Source organism: Mytilus edulis, unplaced genomic scaffold (assembly GCF_963676685.1).
Source record: "Mytilus edulis unplaced genomic scaffold, xbMytEdul2.2 SCAFFOLD_1240, whole genome shotgun sequence".
In the NCBI taxonomy this organism is placed as follows: domain Eukaryota; kingdom Metazoa; phylum Mollusca; class Bivalvia; order Mytilida; family Mytilidae; genus Mytilus; species Mytilus edulis.
Genome location: NW_027267592.1, coordinates 4,340 through 26,674, shown reverse-complemented (window position 1 = coordinate 26,674; position 22,335 = coordinate 4,340). Strand labels below are relative to the sequence as shown.

The 22,335-nt window shown below is 32.0% G+C and overlaps 1 protein-coding gene across 1 annotated transcript; it reads left to right on the top strand.

Moving 5' to 3' along the window:
* Nucleotides 1-1,220: 1,220 nt before the first annotated feature.
* LOC139505660 (proteasome subunit beta type-5-like) lies at nt 1,221-13,316 on the top strand (the record flags this gene model as incomplete). Its single annotated transcript, XM_071295144.1, is given in 6 exon segments — nt 1,221-1,365; nt 2,468-2,579; nt 3,802-3,901; nt 4,356-4,385; nt 6,155-6,359; nt 13,040-13,316. Coding segments are annotated over 6 exon segments (690 nt in total), but the record flags the coding sequence as incomplete, so codon positions are not given.
* Nucleotides 13,317-22,335: the final 9,019 nt, after the last annotated feature.

The following is a 22,335-nucleotide window of genomic DNA, read 5'->3' as shown; positions in this document are numbered from 1 at the left end:
ACAATCAAATAAATTTAAATAAATGTAAAATTTCAATAGGTAAATTAAAACAATTTAATATTTTCAAGATATTAAATAAGGCCTTTTGTAATTTTCAGAGAAAACACAGAGATTTGTACATTCTGCATTCTGAGAATAAAGAAATTCAACCAACATTGACACAATGCATAAAAAAAAGTGTAAAATATTCACCGTCTGATCCAAAACAGTTAGAAATGACAAATGCTCTTATAATGTTCATAGCTGGGGATCTTTTACCACTCTCTATTGTCGAAAGTGAAGAATTTAAAAACTTGATGGAAACTGCAGACTGGCTGATGGAACATTTGAAAAGCTGATGATGGTCAAATGTAATGGGAAAATGCTTAAATAAGTTATATGACACAATACAAAAATGTATATACTAGTTGAACACTGTCTTATTGTTATAACTATAGAGCAATGTATAATACTTATGTACATATCATAGAATAAATGCATGTTTTCAATGTTTTATCTTAAATTTCCTTTCAAATGTAATTGAAGTAATTAATTACATTTGCCAAGTAATTGGAATGTAATTAATTACATTGGTAAAAAAAGTCAAATGTAATGTGTAATTTAATTGAAGATTTTGTAATTGTAATTGAATGTAATTAATTACTTTCAAATGTAATTGACCCCATGTCTGCCTGTAACTTTGTTTTGTAATTCAATTGTAAGAAAATGCATGTTCAAAATGTTTTCATTTGATCAAATGTAGATTCCAGAAAATTTCAGTTACATGTTCATGCATGCAAATTGTATGATGAAATCATAATCTTTCAATCAGTTTAGTTGAAGTCTGGAGCTTTAGTTTCTTGTGTACAATTTGGAAATAAGTATGGCGTTCATTATCTCTGAACTAGTATATATTTGTTTAGGGGCCAGCTGAAGGACGCCTCCGAGTGCGGGAATTTCTCGCTACATTGAAGACCTGTTAGTGACCTTCTGCTGTTGTTTTTTCTATGGTCGGGTTGTTGTCTTTTTGACACATTCCCCATTTCCATTCTGAATTTTATAGACCTGTTTTGTAAAAAAAAAAACCAATCTATATAATCATTCATGAATTTTTTATTTTTTCAATCAAAAGTGTTTGGGATTTTAGAAGTCTGATTGACATGATTGACAAATGATTGAAATCTTCAGATATTAATGAAATTTATTGTAAAAGTATTTTTTTTCCAATTTATCCATTGTAGCCTGTAGAAAATCTAAAGCAGTTTACAGACCCTAAAAGTGATGTGAAAATTCAGTTTAATCATGGAACTACAACACTAGCTTTCAAATTCCAACATGGTGTAATTGTAGCTGTTGATTCTAGGGCCACAGCTGGATCATGGATTGGTAAATTAATTTGAAATTGAGTGGAATTTGTAAATGGGCATGTACAAAAATATTATATATATACAATGTATGTACAAAATTTAGATGTGTGGTTTACATCCATGAGGGGTACAAAAAAATACTTTTGTTACTATATCAGAGTAACTTAAGAAACTATCTAGATTTAGATATTTTCTGTAAGATATAAGGCAAATGTTATTTTCAGCTCTGTCATGCTTTGATTCTAATATATGTAAATGTTAAAGTCATAAGAAACCTCAAATTAAAAAAAAATAATGCATAATATGTTTTTTATAACTCAATGGATAGTTCTCATTATAAAACTTATGTACACATTCTTTTTTCTGAAGAAAATTCTTTATTTTGTTCATATTTAGAAGAAGTTTACTTTATTTTGATTGCTTCCTTCCAGGAAGCGGAAGCAATTCCCCAACATATTTTCGGTATGCAAAGTGACCTCAGTGTGACCCATCTTGTAAAAATCCGGTGATCGCAATATCCATGTATGTCCTTAAAATAAACTATTTTCTGATTGTACATATTAAACACGTGCTCAACACGCATGCTTTTTTTTGTTGATTGTTGACAAACAGGTGACAATTGTAAACTTCAGCTTCAAAACATGAACTTCAATTACCTGCCATATTTTCACAACAACACTGACCGATTGAAAAAAAAAATGATGATTATACGTAATTTATGCAAAAAAATGACAAAATCGTGCACAGAAGACTTAAGTTTATGATGTTTATATGCATTGGTTCAAGAATTGGAATAACATTATTTTTCACCGGTCACTCGTTTATTATGACTTTAATTAGAGCTTTTTGTACAAAATGGCCATTTGAGTCTTTGATTATATTTCTCTTTAGGTCTCAGTTAACAACCGCTTTAATTCCTTCAGTGAAATAACAAAACTTACATAAAAGAAAAATCCATTTCTCCGAATAGAAAAATAACTTATTAATAAGTCTATTATACATGTTATACCTGTGTAGAAGATATAAAAAACACAGGTACAAGCTTAAGCTTTGATAGAGAACTATCTAGACACCAACTCAACAACACAGACAAAAAATGTCTTTACTTTTTTTTTGTACAGCTTCTCAGACAGTAAAGAAAGTTATAGAGATAAATCCTTACCTCCTGGGTACCATGGCTGGAGGTGCTGCTGACTGTTCCTACTGGGAACGTGTTCTAGCTAAACATTGCAGGTAAGTCTTAATGGAGTTCTGTGTAAACCGCTCTTACATTATACAAGTCGTAAATGGCAGCATTAATGGCTGACTTTTACAGGAGGGAACACATGGTATCTAAACCAGACAGATGATATTCACTTCTGACTATTCTGATTGAAAAGTGCAGATAAAGTTTATTGGTAATTGATCTTTCGAGGAAATATTATTTGATAGATGTACTGATGACCTTTCAGGGTTTTATACTTACTGGGTTGTCTTGTCTTTTCCTACTTTAAGAGGGGGGGGCAATTCCTTTTTATGCTAAACTGTGTTGGCTTTTTCAAGGTGCTGTTAACTGTATTCAGCATTTTTGCATTTGTGGTTACCTGTTTTGGCCAAAATCGAGGTGTTAACATGTTAATGGACCCCTATTGCACCCCCTCCTTTAACATATTGTCTTTGAATAATTGTTTCTGTGCTGTCTTATAGCCTTTTACTGGTTTATTGACTGTATTTGGTTTTTTTTGGCTGGCTTTTATTAATTGGATTTTTGTGACAAAAATGTTGGTTATTGATTTGGAGATGTACGGCGGGCGGCAATCAAATGTTGTCTGTGCATTAACTCATGAACCGTTCAACCAAAGCTTTTAAAATTTAAATATGTTATTACTGACAACTATACGAAGGTCAAGTTCAATAATGGCGATTTTGACTTTTACCGTTCAGGAGTTATGGTTCTTGAAAGATTGAAAAATGGAGTTTCCAGTCGTGTCCATGCATTTATGCATGAACTGTTCTACCAAAGCTTTTGAAATTTTAATATGTTGTTACTGATGACAAAATAGAGGTCAAGTTCAATAATGACGATTTTGACTTTTACCGTTCATCAGTAATGGTTCTTGTGATATTGCCAGGACACAAATAATGTTAATAAATCCGTTTGCTGTCGTTGTGACAGCCTCTTGTTTATGGATGAATTACAAGTTTGAACATTACAGGTCTATTTGGTGTTCCTACTGAAAGATACTTGTGTAAATGTTTAGTTGTTTGTCTCAGCATGTTAACTGGTTTATCTACAAAATGTAGCTTTGGCTTTTGGGCCTTTTATAAACTTATTTCTTTTAATTGCATAGATGCTCTTGAAACTGAACATATGGTCACTAGTAGTCATCAATGAACTACATAAACACATTAGATCATATACTTTTCAGGTATACAAATTACAAAAGTTCATGATATAATTTATCTTATTCTTCAGAATTTATGAATTACGAAACAAAGAAAGAATATCAGTGGCAGCAGCATCTAAACTATTAGCAAATATTGTATACGGTTACAAAGGGATGGGCTTATCTATGGTGAGTGTTTATTTATTCAGAAAAGACCATATTTAAGTGACAGTAAACTTATATATCAACTTCAAAAGGGACAAAATAAAATTAATTATGTTAACAAATTATTTGCATAAAAGAATTTAGATTTGTGTAAGTGATATTCTAAATTGTCTCTTTGGAATGTAGTAGGTGGTTACTCTATTTTCAAAGTGCATTCCCTTTGTAAGATGTTTGTTTTAATGAAACAGCCCTCATCCCTAATGCAAATGTTTATGTCAAAATGTTAAATTATGACTAACATGCTTTTAAAACCCATTTTTATGAAAGTTTTATTTTGTGCAATACTAAAGGTGTATAAAGTTGTAAAACATTTTAGTACTTTATTAAGTCCAGTCAAATTACCTGACAATATAAATGAGGTGTTTAAAATTATAGTAATGTTAACATATGAATACTTGTTAATATTTTACATTTTTAGGGTACAATGATTTGTGGATGGGATAAAAAGGTCAGTATTTTTAATGTCCTTAAGGCCTTTATTGAATGTTAAAATCTGATGAGCAACTATTTTCTTGCAAGTTATAACATATTTTCCTACCCATAATAACAAGGAAAGTTGCTTGCTTTTAAAAAGCTGAATCTTAACAATAAGAATAAGTATTATGCAATCAAAGAATGAAAACAGCATTGGAATAGACTAATTGAGAAATAATTCCTTCATGTCATGCTCTATGCTCATTTTAACATCATAAACATGGGTAGGCATTATATTTGTCGATATTTTACACTGAGCGTTAGCAGGGTGTAAAATGTGGTCAAATATAATGCCTACCCATGTAAAAATGAGCATAGAGCATAACATGAAGGAATTATTTCGATTCTAATAGGATAAATACAGTATTTTTATAGGTCAAAGCGTACAAAAATACCGTAAAAATGTTTAGCTGTTCCTGTTTCCTCCCCGAGGAGTCTACATTACATTTCATAATTGATAAGTTTAAAATTACGAGCAGGGTAAATATATGTTGTACGATATAACATACATTATAAAAGTTTATGTAAGATACTTGAATGTACAGTAAAACCTGTATAAACCGGCCGGCTACGGGACTATGAAAAAGGGCTGGTTTGGACAGTGAGCCGGTTTATTCAGGTTTCAGTTTTGACCGGAAGTTAATGACTTGTGACGTCCGACATTTTGCATGTAAAAGTTCTCTCTGATTGTAAATTATATCTGATAAATTAAAATACTTTCACTTCGTTTTTCATTGTTTGCATTTGCATTATAATGCTCGCGTTGTTTGGATTGTAAGAGGAGAGTTGCGATTTACTACTTTGATCAATAATTTGAAATGTTGGAATGGCCGATTAAAAAGCCAGAATATTATCAAACATAATTTCATCACTTTCGAAACGTTGTCGTACAGTGTACAATATCCATTGATTGTTGTCATCCGGGTGTTTTTCATTATCTAGGTCATTTATTTAGGGTTCACAACAGAGAACCCATGATTTCGAAATCACGATGTGAATTTCTTACTCCGGGATTTAAATTTGTTTATTCAAGTTAAAACGTGAGTTCAATCGAGATATATTCGGTGTGTCTTTTCGTTTAATTGACACGTTTATAAGTTTTAATAAATAATACAGCTCACTACTGTACGATTGTAGGTTCACAGTTTGACGCCTGACTAATTGATTATCACGAAAAGCCATATTGTATAAAAAAATATGTTTTGATTGCATATCGATCATTGAAATTAATTAGACAAACCGGTTTTGACAGGTAATAATTAATGTAATTAAGAGTATTGGTACTGCATAATTAGACCGGAATTCGGAATACACAGGGTTCGGTTTACAAAGGGTATTTTAACAAAGACTTTGAATGGAAAAATATGGGACTTTCATTTTCGGCCGGAATGGACAGGAAACCGGTTTATTCAGGGTCCGGTTTAATCAGGTTTGACTGTATATATTTTATAGAATAACGATGGAAATAACTTTAATATAAACAGTAAATGTGTGCGCATTTGTCAAACATATTTCATGCTCATTAGAACACGGCTTGTTTACAAAGCGTAATAAGGACGTCATATTAGAATTGATATTATAACCCAATTGTAAAAGTAATCAAAAAGAAGAAGTAGGAAATCATTTTTTGGGAGGATGAGTTACATATTTTCATTATTATGTAATGCATGTGTTATTTTTAAACAGTTATGTTCTTAAAAAAGAATATATATAAATAACCACCAGTTCCTTGGCATTTTTCAGGGTCCAGGTTTATACTATGTTGACAGTGATGGACAGAGAATGACCAATTCAATCTTCTCTGTGGGATCAGGATCACTGTATGCCTATGGTGTACTAGACAGTGGTTACAAATGGGAACTGACAGTTGATGAGGCTATAGATCTTGGAAGGAGAGCTATTTATCATGCCACACACAGAGACGCTTACAGTGGTGGTGTGGTTAATTGTAAGTTAAACATTCCATATGTGAGGTTGTCTCTAAGGGCTGCCACGTTATCAGATTTAACCTCATTACTGAAATATTCCAGCAGCTATCAATACAAACAACAGCAATAACAGAGCTTTTTCTTAATGAAATTGGTTATTTCCTAGTAAATCCTTTCTATTTGACTTGGGGAAATGCTTTACAATATGCTTTAATTGTTTTAGTAATACTTATAGACATGGGATGTAGCATATTTAAGTATAATGGTACACTGTACAATGAAGTGTTTATTTATGGCTGTATCGTTTTTATACGACCGCAAAATTTGAAAAATTTTTCGTCGTATATTGCTATCACGTTGGCGTCGTCGTCTGCGTCGTCGTCGTCGTCGCCCAAAAAAGGGCCCAAATAAGCATTATTCTTGGTTTTGGCACAATAACTTTAGTTTAAGTAAATAGAAATCAATGAAATTTAAACACAATGTTAATGACTACAAAAGGAAGGTTGGTATTGATTTTGGGAGTTTAGGTCCCAACAGTTTAGGAATTAGGGGCCAAAAAGGGACCCAAATAAGCATTTTTCTTGGTTTTCGCACCATAACATTAGTATAAGTAAATAGAAATCTATGAAATTTAAACACAAGGTTTATGACCATAAAAGGAAGGTTGATATTGATTTTGGGAGTTTTGGTCCCAACAGAATAAGGGGCCCAAAGGGTCCAAAATTAAACTTTGTTTGATTTCATCAAAATTGAATAATTGGGGTTCTTTGATATGCTGAATCTAACTGTCATGACTGTGTATGTAGATTCTTAACTTTTGATTGGTCTACATTAAGGTACAAAGGGTCCAAAATTAAACTTAGTTTGATTTTGACAAAAAATGAATCAGTTAGGTTCTTTGATATGCTGAATCTAAAAATGTACTTAGATTCTTGATTATTGGCCCAGTTTTCAAGTTGGTCCAAATGGGGGTCCAAAATTAAACTTTGTTTGATTTCATCAAAAATTGAATAAATGGGGTTCTTTGATATACCAAATCTAACTGTGTATGTAGATTCTTCATTTTTGGTCCTGTTTTCAAATTGGTCTACACTAAAGTCCAAAGGGTCCAAAATTAAACTTAGTCTGATTTTAACAAAAATTGAAATCTTGGGGTTCTTTGATATGCTGAATCCAAAAATGTACTTAGATTTTTTGTTATGGGCCCAGTTTTCAAGTTGGTCCAAATCAGGATCTAAAATTATTATATTAAGTATTGTGCAATAGCAAGTCTTTTCAATTGCACAGTATTGCGCAATGGCAAGAAATATCTAATTGCACAATATTGTGAAATAGCAATTTTTTTTTTAATTAGAGTTATCTTTCTTTGTCCAGAATAGTAAGCAAGAAATATCTAATTGCAAAATATTGTGCAATAGCAAGATTTTTTTTTAATTGGAGTTATCTTTCTTTGTCCAGAATCAACTTAAATCTTTGTTATATACAATATACAATGTATATTCACTTTTTACTACCAACTGATAAATTAAAATAATCTTTACCATTCAGTGATAACAAGCAGTTTTTTTACATCTCAATATTTTATGATGTATTTAAATGAGTAGTTATTGTTGCAAACTCCATTAGAAATTTTAATTGAGATTAGTTTTGGAATAAGGCCTAAAAAAAAAAGATAGTGTTTCCGGTATAATCATTTTGAAAAATAGGGTCGGTAGGTCGGAATTCTTTTTTTTTTTTTTTTTTTTTTTTTTTGACATCGTAAATGAAATCCGTAAAATTATCATGGTTTTTCCAAGTCCGGATCCGTAATTAGTTTCAAAAACCGGAAGTGTGCCATTTGCAATGTTTTTGAAGCACCTGTTGTGCAAATTTCTTGGATTTTAACCTATTTGGAATACCTTTTGACATTAATAAAATGTTTTACTGGCTTTCTATGCAAGTAGAAGCAAGAGAGAAATAATATTATGTCATCTATCAGAAGCCTGTGTCAAAAACGGGGTCGGTTGATACAATTTTTTTTTTTTTTTTTGAAGATCCAATAAAAAAGTTAGGGTCGGGGGCTAAAAAACAGGGTCGGTCGGGTTACCGGAAACACTGATCTTTTTTTTCTCGGCCTAAGGGAAAGGGGGATGTGATTAAAAAAATTGGGTTCAATTTTTATACGACCGCAAAAATTTTAATTTTTTGGTCGTATATTGCTATCATGTTGGCGTCGTCGTCTGCGTCGTCGTCGTCAGAATACTTTTAGTTTTCGCACTCTAACTTTAGTAAAAGTGAATAGAAATCTATGAAATTTTGACACAAAGTTTATGACCACAAAAGGAAGGTTGGGATTGATTTTGGGAGTTGAGGTCCCAACAGTTTAGGAATTAGGGGCCAAAAAGGGGCCCAAATAAGCATTATTCTTGGTTTTCACACCATAACTTAAGTATAAGTAAATAGAAATCTATGAAATTTAAACACAAGGTTTATGACCATTAAAGGAAGGTTAGGTTTGATTTTGGGAGTTTTGGTCCCAACAGTGTAGGAATAAGGGGCCCAAAGGGTCAAAATTGAACTTTGTTTGATTTCATCAAAAATTTAATAATTGGGGTTCTTTGATATGCTAAATCTAACTGTGTATGTAGATTCTTAATTTTTGGTCCCGTTTTCAAATTGGTCTACATTAAGGTCCAAAGGATCCAAAATTAAACTTAGTTTGATTTTAACAAAAATTGAATCCTTGGGGTTCTTTGATATGCTGAATTTAAAAATGTACTTAGATTTTTAATTATTGGCCTAGTTTTCAAGTTGGTCCAAATGGGGGTCCAAAATTAAACTTTGTTTGATTTCATCAAAAATTGAATAAATGGGTTCTTTGATATGCCAAATCTAACTGTGTATGTAGATTCTTAATTTTTGGTACAGTTTTCAAATTGGTCTACATTAAGGTCCAAAGGGTCCAAAATTAAACTAAGTTTGATGTTAACAAAAATTAAATTCTTGGGCTTATTTGATATGCTTTATCTAAATATGTACTTTGATTTTTGATTATGGGCCCAGTTTTCAAGTTGGTCCAAATCAGGATTCCATATCAAGTATTGTTCAATAGCAAGAAATTTTCAATTGCACAGTATTTCACAATAGCAAGAAATATCTAATTGCACAATATTGTGCAATAGCAATTAATTTTCAATTGGAGTTATCTTTCTTTGTATAGAATAGTAGTTGATAATATATGTTGGAAATTTGCCAGACATGACTTTGATGTTATTTTCTATTTTTATTTGCCAATAACTTTATGTAAATAACTTCATTGGAAATTTGCCAATATAAAATGTTGCTGATGAAGCTTTTTTAGCTCACCTGGCCCAAAGGGCCAAGTGAGCTTTTTCCATCACTTGGCGTCCGGCGTCGGCGTCCGGCGTCCATCGTCGTCGTCTGTCGTCGTTAGCTTTTACAAAAATCTTCTCCTCTGAAACTACTGGGCCAAATTAAACCAAACTTGGCCACAATCATCATTGGGGTATCTAGTTTAAAAAATGTGTGGCGTGACCCGGTCAACCAACCAAGATGGCCGCCACGGCTAAAAATAGAACATAGGGGTAAAATGCAGTTTTTGGCTTATAACTCAAAAACCAAAGCATTTAGAGCAAATCTGATATGGGGTATAATTGTTTATCAGGTCAAGATCTATCTGCCCTGAAATTTTCAGATGAATCGGACAACCCGTTGTTGGGTTGCTGCCCCTGAATTGGTAATTTTAAGGAAATTTTGCTGTTTTTGGTTATTATTTTGAATATTATTATAGATAGAGATAAACTGTAAACAGCAATAATGTTCAGCAAAGTAAGATTTACAAATAAGTCAACATGACCGAAATGGTCAGTTGACCCCTTTAGGAGTTATTGCCCTTTATAGTCAATTTTTAACAATTTTTCGTAAATCTTAGTTATCTTTTACAAAAATCTTCTCCTCTGAAACTACTGGGACAAATTAATCCAAACTTGGCAACAATCATCTTTGGGGTATCTAGTTTTAAAAATGTGTGGCGTGACCCGTTCAACCAACCAAGATGGCCATGGGCTAAAAATAGAACATAGGGGTAAAATGCAGTTTTTGGCTTATAACTCAAAAACCAAAGCATTTAGAGCAAATCAAATCACATTGGGTTAAATTGTTTAGCAGATCAATATCTATCTGCTCTACAATTTTCAGATGAATCTGACAACCCGTTGTTGGGTTGCTGCCCGTGAAGAGGTAATTTTGCTGTTTTTAATATTATTATAGATAAAGATAAACTGTAAACAGCAATAATGTTCAGCAAAGTAAGATTTACAAATAAGTCAACATGACCGAAATGGTCAATTGACCCCCTAAGAAGTTATTTTCCTTTATAGTCAATTTTCATAAAATTTTCATAAAATTTGTAAATTTTTATTAACATTTCCACTGATATTACTGGGCCAATTCATTATAGATAGAGATAATTGTAAGCAGCAAGACTGTTTAGTAAAGTAAGATTTACAAACACATCACCATCATCAAAACACAATTTTGTCATGAATCCATCTGCTTCCTTTGTTTAATATTCACATATACCAAGGTGAGCGACACAGGCTCTTTAGAGCCTCTAGTTTCCTTATCTTATCTAAAATGTTTTTAGATAATGTATGTTGGAAATTTGCCAGACATGACTATGATGTCATTTTCTATTTTTATTTGCCAATAACTTTATGTAAATAACTTCATTGGAAATTTGCCAATATAAAATGTTACTGATGAAGTTTTTTTTATTGTTTTACACAATAAACAATGTATATTCACTTTTACTACCAACCAATCTTTACCATTCAGTGATAACAAGCACTTTATTTTACATTTTAATATTTTATGATGTATTTAAAAGAGTAGTTATTGTTGCAAACTCCATTAGAAATTTGAATTGATATCAGTTTTGGAAAAAGGGAAACGGGGATGTGAAAAAAGGGGGGGGGGTTAAATTTTTCTCATTTCAGATTTCATAAATATTTCAAAAGAAAATTTCAAACATTTTTTTGAGAGGATTAATATTCAACAGCATAGTTAATTTCTCAAAGGCAAAAACAAACTTTTAAGTTCATTAGACCACATTCATTCTGTGTCAGAAACCTATGCTGTGTCAACTATTTAATTTTAGATTTAAATAAGTTTGAAGAAGAAATCTTTAATTGATTTGTAAAATCTTGACATTTGTTTTGTGTAAAAAAAACCATGTATAAATGTCAAAAATTTGATCACAATCCAAATTCAGAGCTGTATCACACTTGAATGTTTTGTCCATACTTGCCCCAACTGTTCAGGGTTCGACCTCTGCGGTCGTATAAAGCTGCACCCTGCGGAGCACCTGGTTGCACAATAAAATATATCAGCGGTTAAGTCTTCTAATATGAAGTTCTGGCTTCTGCATACAATTAGCTTCAATTCTAGAGTTAATTACTGTAAATTCAGAAATTATTGTGATGGTTTTTTTATGCGACCACAAACATTTTTTTGGGGATCGTATAATGGTATGATGTCTTCGTCTGAAGACACATTTGGTGTCTGGAAAATAACTTTAGTTACGTGAATGGATCTCTTTGAAATTTAATAAGGAGGTTCAATACCACTAAAGGAAGGTTGAGATTGATGTTGCGGATGATGGTCCCAACGGTTTTGGAATTAGGGGCCTAAAAAAGGCCCAAAACAAGCATTTTTCTACTTTCAAGATAAAAACTTGTGTATAAGTATTTCAATTGCTCTGAAATTGTACCACAATGTTTGATCCACAAGTAGAAGGTTTGGATTCATTTTGGGGGTTATGGTGCCAACAGTTTAGGAATTAAGGGCCAATAACATGCATTTTTGTAGTTTCTGGACATAAGTCTGTGGATCTCTCTGAAATTGTATTACAAGGTTCAATGTAAAGGCTGGCATTAATTTTGGGGGTAATTGCTCCAAGGGGGGGGGGGGGGGGGGGGGGGGGGGGGGGGGTTAAAAAGTTTGGGGGTTCCAATTTTTTTAAGGGGTTCATTTTTTTTTCTTCAAAATTTATCAAATTTCAAATTTTTGAAAAGATTCAAGAAGAAATCTTTAATTGCACAGTATTGCGTAATAAAGTTGTAAGATCTTGACTTTTGTTTTGTGTCACAATCCTATATTATGTCAAAAATTCGATCACAATCTAAATTCAGAGCTGTATCAAGCTTGAATGTTGTGTCCATACTTGCCCCAACTGTTCAGGGTTTGACTTCTGTGGTCGTATAAAGCTGCGCCCTGCGGAGCATCTGGTTATTACTTTGAGTAACAAGTTCACAGTAATAAAAACTTGCATTCATAATTTCAGTAGTGATTTTCCTTCATCATTTTTGAGCAAATGCATTATTTAAATCTCACATTTTTATCTGTGATTCACAATAATACATGCACAAATTAATTTCTGAATTAACAGTAACTTTTAATTTGGAGTGTATTTGCGGTTATTGATAATACCAAGAATAAAAAAAATAGAAAATCTTGTCTTTAATTGGCACTCATTAAATTAAGAATTTTAATGGATGGAAAATTGATGAAACTTTTCTAGATATATTTTATAAAACATATATTTTTGTATATAAGTAATATCCGGTTGATCTTTCAAGGATTCTTTCTTTGAAAAATTTAAGGCCAATAAACAGTTAAATTAAATTAATTTTATTTCCAGTGTACCATATGAAAGAAACAGGATGGGAGTTTATATCTCAGACAGATGTATTAGATCTACATTACAAATACCAGGAGGAGAAACAAGCCAGGCGATGATCACAGTTGATAGTCATGATAGTAGACATAAACATTTTAGCTTTTTGGACTATCCATTAAATGGATAAATTGAATACATATGTGCAAATCTTGAAGAGAACATTAATTGACATATATTTTGTGATGCTGTATGAGTCAAAAGTGCTAAAATCATCTTTGTTAAATAAATGTTGAAACATTTTGTTCTTAAGTGTACCTTTTATTGTATGTTCATCTTAAAAAAACTGATATTCAAATTACATTTTGTGTTTCCATCAAGTAAATCCATCAACAAACCTCAAAATGTTTTATAACCAGCATCTTACAAAATCACAAAAACTTAACATTGACAAGTAAACCATGAAAATAAGGTCAAGGTTGAATGAACCATACCCAGTCAGACATTGTTCCATACAATCAATATTGTGATATGAAAGTTCTACTACATTATCAATGAATACTTTTAGTATCTGGAAAAAAGACAAAACCCTCAAAACTTTATATTTGACCAATAAACCATGAAAACTAGGTCAAGGTTAGATGAACAATGCCAGACAGACATGTATACCTACAATCATTCCTTAAATCTGTAACCGGAGGGATTTTACGTTGCATGTTTTCTGTGTCAACTTTTACATATTTTACCCCTGTTTGTATAAAGAGTAGGTATGGGAATCCTGAGTCTCTGATCCTTCATATTTGGCTTTGTAGAACTAAACACTAGCAAGTTTTCATAGTTTTTTAATAAGTTACAATTAAGCAAATGTCAACAATATTATGAAGATAAAAGTATTCAATTGTAAATAAGTTAAAACTCACATTAAAAGTGACAAAATATAGTGAGGTCTGTGCAAGACCAACAAGACTGAAGATAGACATTTTGTTCTATATATAACAATGTCATCTTACAGTTAGTGGTAAGGTCTGTGCAAGACCATAAAGCTTTCAACCTGTAATAAGCTATACTGCAGACTGTCATTAAATGGTGTTGGGTTGTTTTTCTCTAATAAAAACACCTACCTTAAAAAGTCTCTTTAGGAAGACTGGCTCTCTAAACGATTAAGCAATTTAACAAATATTTATCTCAGAACTAATTTAACAATATCAAGATGAATAGAAAAGCTATATAAGTAAATGATAAGTAGCACAATAAAGTTAATAAATATTATGACATGTAAAACAATAATTTTTAGCAATAATTTATAGAAACAGTAATATTTCAATGTTAATTTAACAACAGTCCATTTTCAAGGGAAGTAATTTTGTTTCAAAAATAGGCTTTGCCACATTCCTTCCAACTTAAAAACTGAAGCCATGAAGTTTAAAAACAAGGCAGGTATAAATGGTTCTAAATTCTCCATTTAAACACAGCGATATTATTTATTTATATATATTATTACACAGTATTCTTCTTTATATTGCACACGAAACACAATCAAATTCCTTCATCATTCTAAAACTAGAAATGCTGGACAGGTCATTTCCAATATCAGTTTGAACACACGTATAAATGTCATACCATCACAATCACTGAAAATTTGAACAACAAAATTAAACAAATAGTTACAATGAATCGTCACCCAGTAAACTGTTGTGTCAAATGCTATGGAAATTGTGTAACTGTCTTAAGAAGTATATATTCTGTATGTGTTTAAGAGACATTTACTATAGAATAAACCAATCATGCCGCGACCAGGTCTTTAACAGCCCTAGTGATGTAAACGTGAGTCAGAGGCTCATATTTGCATTTTAAAACACGTCAATTGTGCCGAAACAATCATATTCGCAACCTAGCTTATATCCACATAAACATAATAATCTTGAAGCAAGTTAGCATAAAATAAAATGATGTATTAAAGCGACAGCCTTTAAATGGACCAAAAGGATACAATAATGTTGTTCCTGTCGATTCATACACATTCATCTTGAACTATGTATAATAACTGAATGTATTTGTAATGGACCTTTGAACCATGAAAATGAGGTCACAGTCTGTTGAAACCTAAGACCAGTCAGGCATTTGTATGTAACAATCATTCTGTACACCAAATATAGTGGCCTTATATCAACTGAGATTTAGACCAAACCACATAAAAACTTAACATTGTTCAATTTTATTACATTATCAATGACTAGTATTTCAAATTTTGACTTATAAACTTTCACTGACTATTATGAAACATGGACAGGAGATTCTTCTTGATTAAACTTTCACTGACTATTATGAAACATGGACAGGAGATTCTTCATGATTAAACTTTCACTGACTATTATGAAACATGGACAGAAGATTCTTCTTGATTAAACTTTCACTGACTATTATGAAACATGGGCAGAAGATTCTTTTTGATTAACGTTCACTGACTATTATGAAACATGGACAGAAGATTCTTCTTGATTAAACGTTCACTGACTATTATGAAACATGGACAGAAGATTCTTCTTGATTAAGAAATAGCATATGAAAAAAAAAAAGGATTTTGTAAAATAAATTGTATTTCACTGTTTAATAGACTCTGCAATCGACATTACACAACACACATTATAATGACAGTCGCAATCGAGACAAGGCATAGATTTCCTTAAAATCTTTACAATTTTGTCGAGCCAGAAAGCTCGACATAGGGATAGTGATCTGGTGGCAGCGGCATTAACTTACTTCTTAAAAGCTTTATATTTTAGGTGGAAACCTGGATGCCTCATACTTAGTATACAGATGCCTTATGTTATGAAGTTTCCGTCTGTCACATGTCCATTGTTCTTGACCTCATTTTCATGGTTTAGTGACTACTTTAAAAAAGTTTAGATTTTTTTTTAAAAATCTTAATTTCTCTCTTATTATCAGTAAATAAGAGGATAAATATGTATTTTATATGTGCATACCTTGTAAGGTCCTCATGTCCATCAGACAGTTTTCACTTGACCAGAACCTCATTTCATGGATCAGTGAATAAGGTTAAGTTTTGGTGGTCAAGTCCATATCTTAGATACTTGTAAGCAATAGTTGTAGTTTATTTTGTGTATGGAAGGATTGTATGGTGTCCAACTGGCAGGTGTCATCTGACCGTGACCTCATTTTCATGGTTCATTGGGTATAGTATTGTTTTTGTGTTTTGGTCTGTTTTTTGTAAACTGTGTGCAATTGGTCTACTATCTTTGGTGTATGGAATGATTGTAAGGTGTACATGTCCAACTGGCAGGTCTCTTCTGACTTTGACCTCATTTTCATGGTTCAGTGGTCAAAAAAAGAAAAGTTAAAGTTTTTGAGTTTTGATTTTTTTTTCTCTAATGCTATATGCAATTGGTCAACTATATTTTGTGTATTGAAATATTTTATGATGTTAACAAGTGTCTGTCCTGCAGATTTTATTTGACCTTGACCACATTTTCATGGTTCATTGCTCAGTGTTAAGATTTTGTGTTTTGGTCTGTTTTTGTTAAGCTATAAGCAATAGGTCAACTATATTTGTTGTATTGAAGGATTGTAAGCTGTACATGCATTGCATGGTTCATCTGACCTTGACCTCATTTTCATGGTACAATAGTCAATATTGGTCAAGTCTGTTTCTTAGACACTATAAGCAATAGGTCAACTGTATTTAGTGTATTGATTCATTGTAAGGTGTGCATTCATCTCTTGTTTGTTTATATGACCTTCACCTCATTTTCTTGGGTCATGTTTAGTTTATGTGATAGTTGTAGTAAAGCTTTATAATATATTTAGGACTGACAACATAATATCATTGGTTGGTAAAGAAAGCAAGACATTTCAGTGTGTGCACTCTTGTTTAGTAGAAAGAGCAAACAATACATGACAATGAAATCATTGTAAATATTTTCGTATACTGAGTGGTTCTAAAATCAACTAAAAGTTTCAACCCAAAAAAGCATCACCTCATAAAACCACTCTAACAGTGTAGCTTTGGGAAGGGACTTCTTCATCTTAAGCTTCTAGTATACACATCAACTCAGCTACTTTACATTCAGAAATTTTTGTATTCATTTATTATTGTGATTATTGAAATATGGATAACAATGTGGGATGAAGTATGGTGATCTAAAAGTGCCAAATCTACTTCATTTGCACTCTGTTGGATAATTCATTAATTAGCAATCATACTACTGGTTATATCTTCTCATTAATAAAATGATCAGCTACATTTAGGCTGTGGTATATGTGTGAGCCAAAAATTGTTCACACAGCAGTCTTTACCTTTCACAGCCAGCAATCTTGAAATATTTATTATACCTTATTATAAAGTTTCTTAATTTTCCTGCACTAATTTATATACTGCAGCTGTGCTATTTGCACAGTCAAATTGCATCGACCTTATTTTCAATTGCAATTAGTTTGAAGTTCAAACTTTGTTTTACAGGACTATATATTCATTTGTGATATACAGTCACTGACCATATATCGCCTTGTTTATGATGTTGACAACGCGTTTGTGTAAAATTTCATTTATGACGTCAATAAAAAATACAGGTTTGCAGAAATTTTAGGTTGTCCCCTCTAATTTAAAAATTGATGGTTTTTAGCATAAATAATTCATTTGCAACAATAATAAGATTTGCAGTATATAAAGAATAACCATACATTATCTTGAAATATAAATTTTATTTGTACTATGCTCAAAACAGGCAGAAATACTCACCAAAGCCTCAATTTCTACTATACCTGTTTCTAAGCCTTTTACAAATAAAATTTATATTTCCAGACAATGTATGGTTATTCTATATTTTGTCTTTGGGAAGTTGTCTAAATAACAGTACACATATTTTTATTTATATTTCTAATATTAAACCAGATGCTCCACAGGGCGCAGCTTTATACGACCGCAGAGGTTGAACCCTGAACGGTTGGGCAAGTATGGACACAACATTCAAGCTGGATTCAGCTCTAAATTTGGATTGTGATTAAATAGTTGACACAGCATAGGTTTCTGACACAGAATGAATGTGGTCTAATGAACTTAAAATATATTTTTTGCCTTTGAGCAATTCACTATGCTGTTGAATATTAATCCTCTCAAAAATATGTTTGAAGAAATTTTCTTTTATTTATGAAATCTGAAATGAGAAAAATTTAACCCCTCCCCCCCAATTTTTTTCTTCACATCCCCCCTTTTCCTTTTCCAAAACTGATCTCAATTCAAATTTCTAATGGAGTTAGCAACAATAACTACTCATTTAAATACATCATAAAATATCAAAATGTAAAATAAAGTGCTTGTTATCACTGAATGGTAAAGATTGTTTTAATTTATCAGTTGGTAGTAAAAGTGAATATACATTGTATATTGTATAAAACAATGATTTAAGTTGATTCAACTACTATTCTAGACAAAGAAAGATAACTCCAATTGAAAATTTCTTGCTATTGCACAATATTGTGCAATTAGATATTTCTTGCTATTGCACAATACTGTGCAATTGAAAATATTTGCCATTGCACAATACTGTGCAATTGAAGATTTCTTGCTATTGCGCAATACTGTGCAATTGAAAATTTCTTGCTATTGCGCAATACTGTGCAATTGAAATTTCTTGCTATTGCACAATACTTAATATGATAATTTTGAATCTTGATTTGGACCAACTTGAACCTGGGCCCATAATCAAAAATCAAAGTACATGTTTAGATAAAGCATATCAAAGAAGCCCAAGAATTTAATTTTTGTTAAAATCAAACTTAGTTTAATTTTGAACCCTTTGGACCTTAATGTAGACCAATTTGAAAACTGGTACCAAAATTAAGAATCTACATACACAGTTAGATTTGGCATATCAAAGAACCCCATTTATTTAATATTTGATGAAATCAAACAAAGTTTAATTTTGGACCCGATTTGGACCAACTTGAAAACTGGGCCAATAATTAAAAATTGAAGTACATTTTTAGATTCAGCATATCAAAGAACCCCAAGGATTCAATTTTTGTCAAAATCAAACAAAGTTTAAGTTTGGACCCATTGGACCTTAATGTAAACCAATTTGAAAACGGGACCAAAATTAAGAATCTACATACACAGTTAGATTCGGCATATCAAAGAACCCCAATTATTCAATTTTTGATGAATCAAACAAGTTTAATTTTGGACCCTTTGGGCCCCAAATTTCTAAACTGTTGGGACCAAAACTCCCAAAATCAATACCAACCTTCCTTTTATGGTCATAAACCTTGTGTTTAAATTTCATAGATTTCTATTCACTTATACTAAAGTTATAATGTGAAAACAAGAAAAATGCTTATTTGGGCCCCTTTTTGGCCCCAAATTCCTAAACTGTTGGGGATATCAACTCCACAAATCAATACCAACCTTCCTTTTGTGGTCATAAACCTTGTGTTTAAATTTCATAGATTTCTATTTACTTAAACTAAAGTTATTGTGCAAAAACCAAGAATAATGCTTATTTGGGCCCCTTTTTGGCCCCTAATTCCTAAAATGTTGGGATCAAAACTCCCAAAATCAATCCCAACCTTCCTTTTTTGGTCATAAACCTTGTGTTAAAATTCATCGATTTCTATTCACTTTTACTTAAGTTAAAGTGCGAAAACTAAAAGTATTTGGACGACGACGCCAACGTGATAGCAATATACGACGAAAAATTAAAATTTTTGCGGTCGTATAAAAATACAATCAAGAAAAAACATAAAATGTTTCATAGAGTGCAGCCTGATACCACCGCAGAGGTCAAACCCTGAACAGTTGGTGCAATTTTGGACACAATATTCAAGCTTGATACTGTCAGAATTTGGATTGTGATCAAAATTATAATCCTGGTACTTTTGATAACTATTGATCCATTATAAGTTTCTGACACAAAATAAATGTGGTGAGAGATCTTAAAAATTTGAAATAGGTTAAATATTTGTATTAATTTTCAGTTGAAGATTTTTTGCTATTGCGCAATACTGTGCTATAGTGCACTACTGTGCTATAGTGCAATACTGTGCAATTGAAGATTTCTTGCTATTGTGCAATACTGTGATATTGCACAATACTTCATAAAATAATTTACACATAATGTTTGGTGTGTATCCCCTGCTGTATCAGTATTTTTTGCTTCTATCAGAAATAATCAATGTAAAATATGGAAAATATAAAAAAAAAATATGATAAAAAATCAGAAAATAAAATTTCCCTGAGGCCTTTCATCCCAATTTTTAACCCCCCTTTTAGTAATTACACGAAAATTAATCCAAGCGATCCCTTTATGGTAAGGTACCTTGCAGTACAATTTCAGAAAGATCCATCCACTTACACACAAGTTATTGTCTGGAAACTACAAAAAATGCTTGTTTTTTGCCCCTAATTTCTAAACTGTATATACCATAAGCCCCAAAATCAATTCAAACCTTCCTTTTGTAATATTGAACCTTGTAGTACAATTTCATAGAGATCCATTCTCTCAAACTAGAGTTATGTCCAAAAAAACAAAAGTGTCTTGTGACTACGCTGATGACTGACGACATCATAAATCTATACGACACAAAAAATTGTTTACAGTCGTAATAACCAGGTGCTCTGCAGGGCACAGCTTAATACAACCGCAGAGGTCGAATCCTGAACAGTTGGGGCAAGTATGGACACAACATTTAAGCTTGATACAGCTCTGAATTTAGATTGTGATTAAATAGTTGACACAACATAGGTTTCTGACACAGAATGAATGTGGTCCAAGAACTTAAACTTAAAAACTTTAAATTGGACATTTACCTATTATGATCCAATATCCAAAATCTAAATACATGGTTAGATTCAGCATATCAAAGAACCCCAAGAATTCAATTTTTGATGAAATCAAATAATGTTCAATTTTAGACCCTTTAGACCTCAATGTGGACCAATTTGATAAACCGGGCCCAAATATTAAAAATCTAAATACATGGTTAGATTCAGCATATTGAAGAACCCATATATTCATTTTTTGTTGAAATCAAACAAAGTTTAATTTTTGACCCTTTGGACCTTAATGTGGACCAATTTGAAAACGGGACAATACTGTGCAAAGGAATAAGTCTTGCTATTGCGCAAACCTGTATAATTGATAATTTCTTGCTATTGTGCAATAGTGTGCAATTAGATATTTCTTGCTATTGTGCAATACTAGGCAATTGAAGATTTCTGCTATTGCACAATACTGTGCAATTGAAGATTTCTTGCTATTGCACAATACTGTGCAATTGAAAATTTTTTGCTATTGCACAATACTGTGCAATTTGAAGATTTCTTGCTATTGCACAATACTGTGCAATTGAAGATTTCTTGCTATTGCACAATACTGTGCAATTGAAAATTTCTTGCTATTGCACAATACTGTGCAATTGAAGATTTCTTGCTATTGCACAATACTGTGCAATTGAAAATTTCTTGCTATTGCACAATACTACTATAATAATTTTGGACCCCGATATAGACCAACTTGAAAACTACCGTAGGCCCATAATAAAAAATCTAAGTACATGTTTAGATTCAGCATATCAAAGAACCCCAAGTTTTCAATTTTTTGTTAAAATCAAGCTAAGTTTAATTTTGGAACCTTTGGACCTTAATGTAGACCAATTTGAAAACAGGACCAAAAATTAAGAATCTGAATACATGGTTAGATTTGGCATATCAAAGAACCCCAATAATTCATTTTTGATGAAATCAAACAAAGTTTAATTTTGGACCCTTTTGGCCCCTAATTCCGTTGGGACCACACTCCCAACCTTCTTTTTGTGGTTAAATTTTATAGATTTCTATTAACTTATACTAAAGTTATTGGGCAAAAACAAGAAAAATGCTTATTTGGGACCTGTTTTTGGCCCTTAATTCCTAAACTGTTCGGACTAAAACTCCCAAAATCAATCCAAACCTACCGTTTGTGGTCATAGACCATATTTTAAAATTTCATAGATTTCTGTTTTCTTATACTAAAGTTATTGTGCAAAAACCAAGAAAATGCTTATTTGAGCCCTTTTTTGGCCCCTAATTCCTAAACTGTTTGGACCAAAACACCCAAAATCAATCCCAACCTTCCTTTTATGGTCATAAACCTTGTGTTTAAATTTCATAGATTTCTATTCACTTTTACTAAAGTTAGAGTGTGAAAACCAAATGTCTTCGACGATGACGACGACAACGCCAACGTGATACCAATATACGACCAAAAAAAATTCACTTTTTGTGGTCGTATAAAAACAGCCCAAGTGCTGTACCACAAGAGGTAAAA